The sequence below is a fragment of the Oryx dammah genome, unplaced genomic scaffold, assembly GCF_014754425.2.
Source record: "Oryx dammah isolate SB20612 unplaced genomic scaffold, SCBI_Odam_1.1 HiC_scaffold_3, whole genome shotgun sequence".
In the NCBI taxonomy this organism is placed as follows: Eukaryota; Metazoa; Chordata; class Mammalia; order Artiodactyla; family Bovidae; genus Oryx; species Oryx dammah.
The window spans coordinates 112,868,444-112,882,756 of NW_024070187.1; the positions used below are offsets into that span (position 1 = coordinate 112,868,444).

Below are 14,313 nucleotides of genomic sequence, written 5' to 3' on the forward strand. Positions count from 1 at the left end.
AAGGACTGATGCTGAAGCTAAAGTTCCAATACTTTGACCACCTGATGGGAAGAGAAGACTTGCTGGAAAAGATCCTGATGGTGGGAAAGATTGAAGGCAGGAGGAGAAGGGGACAACAGAGGCTGAGGTGGTTGAATGGCATCACTGACTCAATGGACATGAGTTTGAGCAAGCTCCGGGAGATAGTGAAGGGCAGGAAAGCCTGGTTTGCTGCGGTCCATGGAGTTGCAAAGAGTCAGACACGACTGAGCAACTCAACAACAACAACAAATCAATTATACTTCAATAAAATGAATTCTTAAAAATAACAAAATTAAAAGAAGAGAGAAAATACAAAACATCCCCAAATAAAAGTGAAAATTTGATTTGGGGGAAGAAAAAAAAAGAGAAGAATGTGTTGACATACAGGCAGGCATGATGACCTCTGGGTATGGGTGGGGAAATTCCTGGAGTCAGCAGAGGGCCTGTCTGAGAGTTTGAGTAAACTCTGGGAGTTGGTGATGGATAGGGAGGCCTGGCGTGCTGCAGTCCATGGGGTCGCAAAGAATCAGACATGACTGAGTGACTGGTGGGAACTTCAGAGCTGAACCGAGAAGGGAGAGTGGGGCTCCACCTGCAGAAGAAACAGCAGCCCCTGGCCCTGGGAGGGAGGAGAGTGTGTGTAAAAGCTCAGGGCTTGTGCCGAAGGAAGGCGGCATAGCTGTGACTTACGGGAGGGGGCAGAGTGCCTGCCGTTGAAAGTGCTGTCGGGACGTCGGCGTGATCTGACGGAGGCTGCAAAGCATCGGGTGGGAAATGCCCTGCCCCCAGGCAAGACAGGGACCGGCACCTGATTGGGAAGCTGTGTCCACTCAGGTGAGAGGTGAGGGTAGAGGGCGTATGCTCAGGGTGACCACGTATCCGGTTCGCCTGGGACAGGCCAGGTGTACCCTGTGTGCCATTGGTAACTACCACCTTCTAGTCTCGGGCTGTTTTCTGATCTGGAGAATTTCGAGAAGGTGTCTGCTGAGATGGAGAGGTGCGGAGAGACGCTTCAGGTAGAACCAGGACCTCTGATGGGCTGTCCCTGGTGGGGAGGGAAATGCTTTCATTTCTGACCTGCATCATGAAGTATATACTAAGGGCACAGTATGTACATGCGGACAGGGTTTGGGGGCTTCGTGAGAGTCATTACTGTCATCGCAATAAGATTAGAGATTGCTGTGGATTAAATGTGTCCCCAGACTCATAGTTCAGTTCAGTTCAGTTCAGTCGCTCAGTCGTGTCCGACTCTTTGCAACCCCATGAATTGCAGCGCGCCAGGCCTCCCTGTCCATCACCAACTCCCAGAATTCACTCAAACTCACACCCATCAAGTCGGTGATGACATTCAGCCATCTCATCCTCTGTCGTCCCCTTCTCCTCCTGCCTCCAATTCCTCCCAGTATCAGAGTCTTTTCCAATGAATCAACTCTTCGCATGAGGTGGCCAAAGTACTGGAGTTTCAGCTTTAGCATCATTCCTTCCAAAGAAATCCCAGGGCTGATCTCCTTCAGAATGGACTGGTTGGATCTCCTTGCAGTCCAAGGGACTCTCAAGAGTCTTCTCCAACACCACAGTTCAAAAGCATCAGTTCTTCGGCGCTCAGCCTTCTTCACAGTCCAGCTCTCACATCCGTACATGCATAACCGATGCCCTAATCCCTCATGTGACACAGTAGGAGGGGACCTCTGGGAGGTAATCAGGTCGCGAGGGTAAGGCCCTCAACAAGGGGGTTGGTGCCCTTGTAAGAAGCTAGCTAGGTCAGAAGAGAGATGCCGTCTGCCAGGTGAGGACACTGCCCACACATCTGAGAGCAGGAAGGGGCTTCTTGCCGGGACCTGGCCCGACCAGCACTCTGATCTTGGGGCTTCAGGCTCCAGCACTAAGAGAACTCGGCGTTTTGTTCTCTGAGGTTCCAGTCTGTGGCTTGTGTTAGAGCAGCCTGCGTGAACGGAGGTGGAGATTACCGACTGTTTCATCCCAGGGCACCAGCTGCTAACCTGCTGGGCAGGCGCCCGTCCTTTCCTTAGCCACGAGCTCCAGGGCCACAGCCAACAGCCTGCTTGTGGATCCCGGGATGCCACCTCCAGCCCTGTGTACTCTCCTGTCCCTTCGCTGGCCTCCAGGAATACGTCCTCATCTGGCAAGACTTAAGTTTGGCAGCGCCTTCTCAGAAAGCCCCCGCTGACCTCTGGGGTGTTTATGGGGTTTCCTTTGGGGACCTTCTCCAAAAGGCCAGTCTTATCATGGTCTGTGTGCTGTCTCCCCGGCCTGGCGGTGGCGGCATCAGCGTCTCTCCCGTCAGCACTCTGGCCTGGGTGAGGGGCCGCCTCTGCTAGGGCTGTCCTCGGGCCATCCCGGGGCCGACACGGGGTCTGACCCACGCCCGGCTCTGTGCCCGCTCCCAGGACGACCGCTTTCAGTGCATGTCCTCCCCAGGCGCTGGCGGCAGAAGGGGGCCCGTGGCTGGAAGTGACGGGCGTTTATAAGAAGCGGCTTTTCACTTTCACAAGTTGTAATACATCATCCTTTATTTTTTCCAGGCTCCCCTGGTCTGACAAGACGTTCACTAGTGAGAAAATAGGGGTTTCCAGTGGCTCGGGTTTAGCTCGTGACGCGGAGGGAAGCATATACTAGGTGCTGAGAAACCCCCTCCCTGGCCAAGCCGCACTGGTGAGAAGCCGGGTGCACAGCAGGACTACAGGGGGCTGAGTCACGCGGACTGAACACGGGAACGTCCAGGACACAGAGGAAGACGCGGCGGCGCGAAGGCGGGGCCCACTCTCTGGGGACACCTGCGCGGTGTTTCATAGGCCCCTCAAAGCGCTGCACCACCGTTCAGGCGCCGCACCCCACCCGCACGGCCGGCAGGTGCCCCTGCCGACTCTGCCGGTCTAGGCACCACTTCCCACCCCGTCTTCCCGGAGGGTCTGCGTGTCGCTGGTCTCAGGACCGGACACCAGCCTTCCCTCCCTGGGGGTGTTTTACGGGGCAGGGGCGCAAAGTGGGATACCACTGGCCATGTGACGAGGAGGACGCGCTGCACGCTGCGGCAAGCGTTATCCGGGACCACGGGAACCCTTGATTCGGGGGCTTTGGCCATCAGGGGAGGATGTTTTCTGCAAGACTTGGAAAATGACAGCGAGAAACGCAGTGTGGCCGTACTTTCGGTGTCCTTACAAACTGCGGTAGGGGGTGTGTGGGCGGGGGGGCGGTTTGCCTTGCGGGGTGCCTGTGTGACAGGCCGAAAAGCAAAAGAAAAAAGCACAGAGGAAACAGACAGGGAACACACACAACCTGAAAGCACACAGATGCGAAGGTGGGGAATAAGGCTGGGGCACGCCCTTTCAGCGGGGCCATAAAATTAAACTCTTTATATATGTCGTCTTTGTGTTTAAGTAGGCTCTACTCTTTAACAAAATAAAAACTTCTGTGTTAACTTTAAAGATATCATTTAGGCATCTAAGGGATGACCTCCAAGAGGAACGCAGCGCATGGAGGGCCCCGGCAGAAGGTGCGCCTTCGGGTTGAAGGTCCTCCCTAAACACAGATTCATCACGAAGGCTGCAAAAATCGACCCCCACGCTTCTGACAGCCCCGAGGAGGCCCAGGGCGGGGGACGGAGGCTTGCATGCCAGGCCATGCCTCCCAGACTGAGCAGGGAAGTGGGGCCCCGGATACCAGGAGCCGGGTGCCCAGCCACCGGAACCTGCCAGTGCCCACCACTGATTAAGCCTCCTCGGGCGTCCACTCCCGCCCTCTGTGCACCCCGGGGGCCCAGTGCAGAGAGGGCACTGCAGGGAGGTGGGAGGGTGGGCTGCGTGCGTCTAAGTGGTCCTGCATCTCTGGGTAGCAACCTCGCCGCATCCTCCTTCCTGATGGCAAGTGGCAGCGGGGAAGGACAGTGCAAAGCCAGGGGTCTGGGCCGCAGACTAGGCGCAGGAGTGGTGCTGGCAGAAAGCAGAAACGGGGCTCTACCTGCTCTGGGAGCTCCTCCCACCCCCAGCCCCCGCCAACCGGCCCTCCCCAGGCTCCCACCGCTGCCCGCCTGCCGTGGACACAGAGAAGCCGGAGCCGAGTGCAAGAGGAGGGGGTCTGGTGGTTCCCACGGACACACCCGTGGTCAGGGTCCCCCCACCCCCCGGCAGCGTCAGAACAGCAGGGCTTTCTTCTTGAGGTCATTCCTCTTCCAGAGGGCCAGGCGGTCGAACTCTTCCACGCTCATCCCAAACACTTCCCGGAACTCCTCGGGCGACAGGTGTCTCTGCAAATGAAAAGGGAAACCCAGAGCAGGGCAGTGAGCAACCTGGCCAAGCGCCCCCGGAAGCGGGGCCTGCAGAGAGAATGGGGGGGTCTCCCTGGGTGCGTTTGGTTCCCCATCTTCTCTCTGCACCCCCGAAGGCGGGACCTGCAGAGAGGATGGGAGGGTCTCCCTGGGTGCGCCTGGCTCCCCAGCTTCCCTCTGCATCCCCACCAGGCTGCTCTGCAGTGGACAGAAGCTGGCCCAGAGGAAAGAGGGATGGTTAGGGGACCCACGGTGAGTAGCTGCCCAGCAGGGACCAGAGGCCTGACTCCTGACACCTGCAGAAGCGTCTCCCACCGCAGACCGAGTGAAAATCAGGCCTGGAGATGGTGGGGGGTGTGCACACGTCACGTGTACCGTTTCATTTCCTTCTCACGGCTGCTGTGTGAGCAGGAAGGGTCCCCACTGCTCGAACGAGGACACAGAGGCAGACAGGCCCAGGCCTCACTTCAAATCCTGCCTCTTCCCAGCCCACCTCTGCTGTGTGGCCCTGAGGGAGCTTCCTGTCTCTCTGAGCCCCAGCTAGCCCGCCTGGAGTCTCAGCCTGCTCACGTGTAAACGGGGTCACCCTGGCACCCCCCGGAGTTGCAGGGTGAACGGGTCAGCGCAGGTCAGCCCCCAGGGCTGAGCACGGCCCTGGGCAGCGACAGTGAGCCCCGGGCACAGTTATTACGATCTGAGACAGAGCCACCTCTGCCGCCGCCTGGCGCCACCTGAATTCTAGACTCTTCCTTGCAGGTGTCTGCTTCCTTCGCCCCCACGTGTCTTCCTCAGCCGGTGCTGAGTAACTTCTTGTCCTTCAAGACCCGGCTCAGGTGGGCATGGCACCCTCTCCTGGGGGGGCTTCCCAGGAGTGAGGCTGGCCCTCCCCCCTGCCCGGGAGGAGCTGGGAAGAAGATGGAAAGGGGGGCCGGCAGCCTGCAGCAGGGCCAGCTCCGGCCCCAGAGGGCCTGGTTCAAAACCCCCTCCCGCCCCCATGATATTAGTGTGGCTTCCGCGCGGCCGTGTGGAAACCAGCCTGGCCGTCCCTCCGCATGCCTGGCAGAATCACCTCAAGACCCAGCAGATCCCCAGAGACCAAAACCGGGGACTCACACGGCTACCTTCACACCCGTGTTCACGGCGGATTATCCACACCGGTCCAAAGCGGAAGCAACCCAAGTGCCCGCTGAAGGACCAAGGGGTTCACACGATGAGGTGGATTCAGACTCTGGAACATGACTGGTGAGCACTCAGTAGCGTCTGATGCTTTGCGACTCCATGGACTGGAGCCTGCCAGGCTTCTCTGTCCCTGGGGAGTCTCCAGGCAAGAACACTGGAGTGGGTAGTCAGGCCCTCCTCCAGGGGATGTTCCTGACCCAGGGATCAAAACCTGGTCTCCTGCACCTGCTGCAGGAGGGCTCTTGGCAGGCGGGTTCTTCACCTCTAGTGCCATCGGGAACATGATTCATCCAGAAAAAGTCGTGACGCTCTGACCTTTGCTACAACACGGATGGGCGAGGAAACAAGCTAAGTGAGTCCATTTGTAGGAAACATCCAGAGTGGGGAACATCCTCAGGGACCACAACCAGCTCAGTCATTGCCGGGAGCTGGGAGATGAGGGGGCTGGGGGAAGAGCTGGTTGGTGGGCAGGCGGTTTCCTCCTGGACCCAACAACCGCATTCTGGAATTCCGCAGAGGAAGTGGCGGTCACACAACATTGAGAATGCACTGAAGGCAGTCACCCGTACACTTTAAAATGGCTGCAGTTGTGAATTTTATCATTTAAAACCTAGTTCCTGCCAGAAAAAAAGAGTGCTTTCTTGAATTTAAAAAACACGTCCTACTAAAGGTTACTGTGATGACTGAGAGAGAAAATGGTGTGAAGACATGTGGGGAACTAGGGAAAGCAGAAACAGCCATCACCGCCAGGCACATCTCTCACAGAAATCGCAGCCCTGTGTGACTTGCCCTGGGTTTTGGAGCCCGGTCACTGGCATGATACGGAGGAGGAGACTCAAGGGACGCCTTTATGCTGATCACAGAACGTGTGAGTCTCTCTGTCGTGTCCGACTTTTGGGGACCCCCATGGATGGTAGCCCGCCAGGCTCCTCTGTCCCTGGGATTCTCCAGGCAAAGATGCTGGAGCGGGTAGCCATTTCTTCCTCCAGGGAATCCTGTGACCCGGGGATGGAACCCACGCCTCCTTCACCGCAGGAGGAGTCTTTACCGTCTGAGTCACCAGGGAAGCTCTAAAGTCCCTCTTAACTGAACCTAGGCCTGGCGTCCTCAGAACTGGCACACACAAGCGGACGCACACAGACACACCAACACACGCAGGGACACACATCCCATCCAGCTAGCCTCGGCCGGGGAGGGGCCATCCGCTGCCTGTTGCCATCTCAGACCTGCAGACAGGAACAGCGTCAGAAAAACGCTCATACCCACGGTGCTGAGCCCAGGGTCACCTGACCAGCTGGGGAACCCACAGCTCAGCCCAGGGGGACTCAGAACCGTCATTCCTGAGAGCAGCACCAGCTTCCGGGGGCCACGTCACGACTTTCCCTGTGACTGTGGGACCAGCAAGATCCCAGAGAGGAAGGATCAGGGAAAGCCGTGTCTCCTCCCACTGGGCTTGTGTCTAGTGGGTGCCTGACGCAGAGTCCCAAGGCCCTGGGGGGAGGCCGGGGGTGGGGGGGTGTGGTGCAGGGCAGTTAACAGGAGCGCAGGGGGTCAGAGAAAGATCAGAAGCCTGAGCGGGATGCTGGTCCTCAGGGCACAGCCCCGGGGAGGTGGGGGTGAGGGGGAAAGGGCCCAGAGGTGGCGGTGGACAGGGATCCTGGGCAGAAGTTTGGAGTGGGCTCACGGGGTGGTGCCCAGCGCCCTTGCAGCCTACGGTCTCCTGTTTTAGGGCCCTTGGGTGGGTCCAGGGTTGGGTCTCCCAGTGATGACACATGGGAGGGGGAGGGGAGGGGGACTACAGGGGTCGCGGTGTTCTAAGCTGAGAAGGGGAGAAGGTGCAATGAAGGTGGCACCGTGTTCCCCACCTGGGGGCCTCCCGCTAGTACAGGGGGGCAGTGGCAGGGCCTGTGGGCATTGCAGGGCCCAAGCAGCTTGTCCCTCACTCCTGGCTATAGCTGTGGGGTCTGTAGTGCAGTCTTACTGCCCCCAGCTGGCCCCACTGCCTCCCAGGGGCGAAGGGCTTGAGGCACCTGCTCCTGGCAGCTGGCCACTGGCACTGAAGGTAATCCCACTCACAGCAGAGTCAGGGCCCCCGTCCTGGGCTCCTCCTCAGCTGCCTGCCAGCTGGTGCTAGTTGAACCCGCCTGCCAGTGCAGGAGATAGGAGAGATGCGGGTTCAATCCCCGGGTCAGGCAGATCCCGGAGAGGTGGTCGTGGCAACCCACTGCAGTAGCCTTGCCTGGAGAACCCCACGGACAGAGGAGCCTGGAGGCTGTGGTTCCTAGGGTGCCAAGGGGGACATGACTGAAGTGACTCAGCTCACGCGCTGCCTGCCATAGAGCACAGCTGGCCCCAGAGGCTCTCCCCCAGCCCGTCACTGGCTCCTGAAGGCTCCCTGGAGGAGGCAGGCCTCCCCCACCCCAGGTACCCGCCAAGGCCAGGCTTGGCCAAGCTCCCGCCTGAGCCGGCAGGAAGGAAGCCTGGGGCACAGTGCTTGGGCAGAGGGACATCCTGGGACAGCCCTCTCTTCTGGGGGTGCCCCGTCTCCCCCAGGAGCACCCCTGGGAAGGAGGCATGGGAGGGGTCACACATGCTCAGCTGGGGGTTGGCCTGTTGGTCACTGTCCAGGACGGGATTGTGCAAAGGCCTTGGGCCCAGGAGCCAGACTCACAGGAACCCCGTCCCGGCTCCAGGCCTGCCCAGCTGTGCAGAGCGGCACGACCTCAGCTGCGATGTCTGTAAAATGAGGATTATCCATGCCTTCACCCTGTTCTTCCTCTGCCTGGAATGCCGGCCCCTCCTGGTCCACCCGGGTAACCCTCCCTCGACCCCCCCGCCAAGTTCCCAGACCTGAGTCTGAGTCTCAGCTCCTCCAGAAAGCCTCTCCTGACTGTACCGTCACTGCAGGCTCTGGGGTCCTCAAGCCTCCTCCTTCCCCGTGGTGTGGATACCTACACCACAGCCAGTTTCAAGCTTCCAGGAGATGTTACTGAATGAGTTGGAAAGAGGTGCCCAGGGGACCTAGCTGTAGAATGCGCCTTCCATGCAGATGCGATGGAAGTAACCCACCCCAAGGACAAAGACGGTAGTGAAAAGTGTCAGAGGAATTAGGGAGCGGGGGAGATGTCTCTGTCACCTGCAGTTTAAATATAATTTATGAATCTCAAGTACACTTGATGTGCTTTTCAGTAATGGCTGAGTTTAACAACCAGTGTGGAAAATGCTTGAAAATTTAACAACAGGAGTAGCTTCACAGCCACCGATCTGAGCGAACTGTACTCTGGTTCTCTCTGTAAGGAACACCCCAGGGTGGGAAGGGGAACCTGTGTGCCTAGGACTCTGCATAGGCTGCTCCTGGGTGGTGGGGTGACCAGAGAGCTGGGAGCACTGGAGACGGCTCTCTTCTCCCTCACTTATGGGGCATCAGGTGCCAGGACGCAGAAATAAACCAGACCGGGCGCCGCCACCACAGAGGTCTCGCACCTGCCAAGGAGGAGGGTCAGAGAGCAGTGAAGCCCTTCCGAGAGCCACAGATCTGGAGGCCTGATGCCCCGTGAAGCGTCAGGGAAGCTCCCACCAGCATCTCACGGCCACGGGTAGTTTTCTGACTTCACCTTGAGAAATGGAGTATTCCTACCGTATCAGTGAACAAGGCTGTCACAGTCCATTTGCGATTCTGGCCCTCTGAAGGTGAGCTTCTGAGCCCTAAGGGCACTCAGGAAGGAAAACAATACCTGCCATCCAACAGCCATCAGGCTGCAGTCACTCCCTGCAATGAGCACAGAGGAGCTCGGGATATGAAAACAGGCAGGATTCTGGCCCCGAGAGCAGAGACGCACGTGGAAGGAATGACTTCCACGAACCCAGACTCTTCGCCTTCCCATACATAGAAAAGTGCTGAACTCCTTAGCTTGAGATTTCTGGTGCGTGCTGAATTGCTTCAGTCGTGTCTGACTCTTTGTGACCCTGGGGACCGTAGCCCACCAGGCTCCTCCCTGTCCATGGGATTCTCCGGGCAAGAATATTGGAGTGGGTTGCCATTTCCTCCTCCAGGGGATCTTCCCCACCCAGGGACCGAACCCACGTCTCTTACATCTCCCGCTTTGGCAGGCAGGTTCGGCATCACTGGCGCCCCTCATCCTCTGTTGCAAAACTTCCATATAACTTGACTCCTCCCCACCTCCTTGCAGCCATTCTCTCAGGGCTACTTGAGATGCTGTCTCCCGGGCTTGAAGTCCTAAAAATCCTCACCGAACAAAACATAATTCTCCACGTTTAGGTTGTGACTATTTTTTTAAGTCGGCAACCTTGTAACCAGCTCTGCTGGCAAGAGTTCCCTGGAGACAGGACTCAGTAAGGACTGAGATGGAATATTTCCTGCCGTATCAGTAAACAAGGATGTCCCAGTCATATCAGAGATTGCAGCCCTTGGTGTGAGCTGCTGAGCCCTAAGGGAATTCAGGGAGAAGAGTTGCTATCTAAGACCCATCACACTGCAGCTACTCCCAACGAGCCGGAGGAAAGGAAGCTCAGGATACGAAAACAGATCCTGGTGCCAGACAGGTGAGGTGTGCATGAAAGCAATGATTTCAGCGAGTCCAGACTCTTGCATCTTCCCTTACACAGAGAAGCGACAAATTCCTTGAGATATTAACAATAATCTTTCAATGTCCAGATCACCAGCCCCTTGTCACAAACTTCTTGATAACCTGGATTCCCGCCCCACCTCAGCTCTCTCAAGGTCACTTGCGATGCTGTCTCCTCGTCTTGAAGTCCTAAAATTTCCCACTGAAATAAACATAACTCTCGACTTTCAGGTTGTGACTGTTGTCAACAAGCTTGTAACCGGCTCCATCAGCCAGGGCTCCCTGGAGACAGGACTCGGTAATGAAGAACCTCTGCTCACAGCAAGAGCTCATTGAGGGACCATCTGTGCCAGATACACACTTGTGCTCACACCCAGGGAGGTGGCGAGTGTGCGAGGCGGTGGTGCCCGCAGGATGCAGACTGATGGGGATGTCTGTCCCAGATGGGGACGTCTCCTACGTCACACAGCCCCAGCAAGCAGCACTCGGAAACTCAGACCTTCAGGCCAGGCGTCCAGGGCTCTTTCTGAGAGGCTGCCCCCAGCTGCTCCTCGGGACCAGGTGCGGGTCAGACAGGCAGGTCCACGTAGCCGGGGACTACCCCTGCCCGTGGCAGACAGGCCCACTGAGGCCTGTCCACTCTGAGGCCATTGGTGGCAGCAATCCCCAACTTTTTCTGGATCACAGATGCTCTGAAACATTAACGAAGCGGTGCATCTCAGTAGAATTACGCACACTCACACACCCTTAGCATCCAGGCTTCAGAAGGCACCATGGACGTCCTGTGGTCTACTTGGGTGAAGGAGGAAACAGACAGAACAGGCTCCATCTTGAAAGCAGGACTCCATCTTGGGCCAGACTATGGACTTTAAGCTATATCCCAGTATCTATGGAAACGACACACCAATGGAAAACCAGGGCCCCCAGATGGAAGAGCCCCAGGGCTCATACCTAGACTCTCCCTGTCTAAAAGAATACCCTAATTATCTGTGTAACCGAATAGAACCATACATTCTATTATGCTTATTGGGGTATGACCACAGGCCTATTGATAACTGTCCACTGTTAACTACCTGGGCTTAAGGCGCATGAATCACGGGTTAACTTCGACTCTATCTTTCTTTTCCTTTGTTCAGACTAGTTTCAGGGAATTTGGGGAGGCGGGTTTGGGCACATACACTTAGGGTATATAAGGTTTTCACAAAAACTGATTGGGGTCCTTGGCTAAGAAGAGGCTCTGCCTTGGGCCCGAGGGTGTAATGAACTGCACTCCACTGTCTGCATTGTCTTTCTGAGTGGGTTTGTTTCCTGGAAGGCGTGGCTACAGACAGGGATCCCACCATCCCCCTGCACTGACGGGGGACACTGCCAGGCTCGGGAAGGGGCTTCACGACGTCTGCTGCCATCCTCACCCTCCCTGAGAGTCTGCTCTCACCTCACAGCCTCTGGAAGCCCAGGCTCAGAGAGGTCCCCAGCCTCGCCCCGGGGCATGCAGCCTGGGCCCCAGGCCAGGAGGCTCCAGAGCCAGGCCCTTCCCTCAGTCTTGACCGCCTGCCTCGCGGCGGCTCCTGGAAGCGTCCCAGGCTTCGTGGTGAAAGCCCTCGGCCTGAGCTTGCCCGGCTTGCCGGGACTGGCCTGCCTTGATTCCCCCGCAGGCCTTGCCTAGTCCCACCACCTCACCAAGCTCAGACGCCCACTGCAGCCCACCAACTACTACCAGGCCCCTGCTCTAGGGGGTGCTAAGCAGGTGAGCTCAGGCCCAGACCCCCTCAGCCTGTGACTCTAGGAGCTGTGTTCTTTCAGAGGTCTGGGCCCCACAGTGCCTCTGTCACAAGGCACAAGGAGGCCCTGTCTGCAGAGGGGGCTCCTGCTGAGCGGGGGTCCATGCTCCTTGCTCCTTGACCTCATCACCACGACGACATCATCACCGTGATGACACCATCACCATAACACCATCACCATGACAACATCATCACCATGATGACACCATCACCATGACATCACCACCAGGACGACACCATCACCACGACGACACCATCACCACGACGACACCATCACCACGACGACATCATTACCATGATGGCATCATTACCGTGACATCATCATCACCACGACATCATCACCGTGATGACATCATCACCATGACACCATCACCATGACATCACCACCACGACGACACCATCACCACGATGACATCATCACCGTGATGACGTCATAGTTGTCATAAGGACAATGGCCCCTGCTGTCTGTGGAGTGTTCCTCTGTGGCAGACAAGGGCCAGGAGCTCTCCATCACTGGCTTGTGACCTCAGTATGGGTTGCTGGGTAGGACGGGGATGGAGGCTCCGAGGTGTGGGCCGATGTGGCTGCCAGGCGGCCCCGAGGCCCTGCATCGCCGTGTCCTCTCCCACCTTGGCTGTGCCCCATGGTGGGCATCTATAAGTTCTGAAACATGCCAGGCTCCCTGCCACCCAGAGCCTGCAGTGCTCTTCCCCCACTTCACAGAGCAGCTCCTCCTCCTTCTGCAGGTCCCAGCTCAAATGTCACCTCCTCCCGGGGGCCCTCCTGGGTTGCACTAGCCAAGCAAGCAGGCCCTGGGCCACGTGTGTCCCTCAGTACTGAGCACAGCTGACCTCATCTGTCTCAGCCCCTCTCGGGCAGCATGGGCCTGATTCCTGTCCTCATCCAGGGATGATCTGTGCTTTGCATCCCTGAGTCCAAATCTGTGCTGTCACCTCCCCGGTCACGCTGCCTCCCAGCTCCCCCTCCTCCAGCAGGGCCTGCCCTTCTCTCCGCATACCTCCCTCTTCCCTCCCCACCCCCTACCCCTAAAGTCCTACCACCTGTCCTGGCCTTCCAGGATAGCTCATGTTTGTTCTCCGTGTCTCATCAGGAGGCCCTAGGGGCCCGGAGGCTATGGCAGACGTGTCTCCCAGACACATCCGCCTGGCTGGGAACACAGTCACCATCAGTCTGTCGGGTTCTTCTGAGACCCATCAGACCGGTCAGATGAGTCTAAACAAAGGATGTATTCTTTAAACCTCAGGACCTTGGGTTTCAGGTGCATTCCTACAACTCGGGCTTTTCCTGCTTGAGCAAACTCAGGTGTGTGTTTAGCCCCAGGGTCTGGCACGCGGGGAGCTGCTCAGCTCTGCCTATGCCAAGCGCTCAGAAAGGAGCATCCTGGGGACTGCAGCCTCCAGACCTCAGGAGGACACACCCTCCTTCCCCACCTAGTCAACCGCCAGCCTTGATCTCTGCGGGAGTCAGCCAGGCCAGGCCCTGGTGCCCGGCTGTTTGGCCAAACAGTCCAGGGGTGGTGAAGGTATTTTGACCATGTGGTCATGCCTACAATCAGCCTTTAAGTGAAGATGCAGTGGCCGCTTTCACTCTGCTGGGGCAAACACTGAGGGCTTCCTGGAGAAGGAGGAATTCTGTCTCTACATGTCAGCTCCTTCCTGAGTGTCCAGTCGGCTGCCCTGCTCCTTGGATGCCACATTTGCCAGCTCCAGAGGAAACCAATTCCTTAAATTTCTTGATGTTGGATTGGCCAAAGTTCACTCAAGTTTTCCATAACATCTTGCCAAAAAATCCAAGTGAACTCTTGGGGCCAACTCAATACTTGTCCGTCTGCGTCTCTGTCTGTCTGTCTGTCTACCCATCTGTCCCCTGTTGGTTCTGCTGTTTCTCTGGAAGGCCCCGGCGGACATACTTTCCTACCTAAGGAGCAGACTGCGTGCTCTGGGAGGCTGGCGTGTGGCAGAGGGGTTAGAAATCAATATGCCATACTGTAATTAATCTGGGAAGACGCACAGCAGAGTGGCCCCACCTGACATCTTAACCAGAACTCCAGATCTGCTTCCTAGAAGCTGCAAGGCCTGGGGACATCCTCCAGGCTTCTCTGTACCCCCCCACCCAAGCCTTCCCTGTACCCGCCCCCCAAGCCTTCTCTGTGCCCACCCCCCCAAGCCTTCTCTGTACCTGCCCCGCCAAACCTTCTCTGTACCCCCTTAACCTTCTCTGTACCCCCCAAGCCTTCTCTGTACCCCCTGAACCTTCTCTGTACCCCCCAAGCCTTCTCTGTACCCCCGCAAACCTCCTCTGTACCTCCCAAACCTTCTCTGTACCCCCGCAAACCTCCTCTGTACTCCTGCAAACCTTCTCTGTACCCCCCAAGCCTTCTCTGTACTCCCGCAAACCTTCTCTGTACTCCCCCAAGCCTTCTCTGTACCCCCTGAACCTT

General features: G+C 57.5%; 1 protein-coding gene across 19 annotated transcripts in view; it reads right to left on the reverse strand.

The window, feature by feature from the left end:
- Positions 1-2,529: 2,529 nt before the first annotated feature.
- The window catches only part of ABLIM2 (actin binding LIM protein family member 2), a 102,059-nt gene continuing 90,275 nt past the window's right edge, over positions 2,530-14,313 (reverse strand). For all 19 annotated transcript variants that reach the window (XM_040237622.1, XM_040237625.1, XM_040237619.1 and 16 more), the window contains one exon: positions 2,530-4,285. In XM_040237622.1, coding sequence (XP_040093556.1) covers positions 4,172-4,285 — 114 coding nt within the window. In that variant the 3' untranslated portion in view covers positions 2,530-4,171. The remainder of the gene's footprint in view (positions 4,286-14,313) is intronic.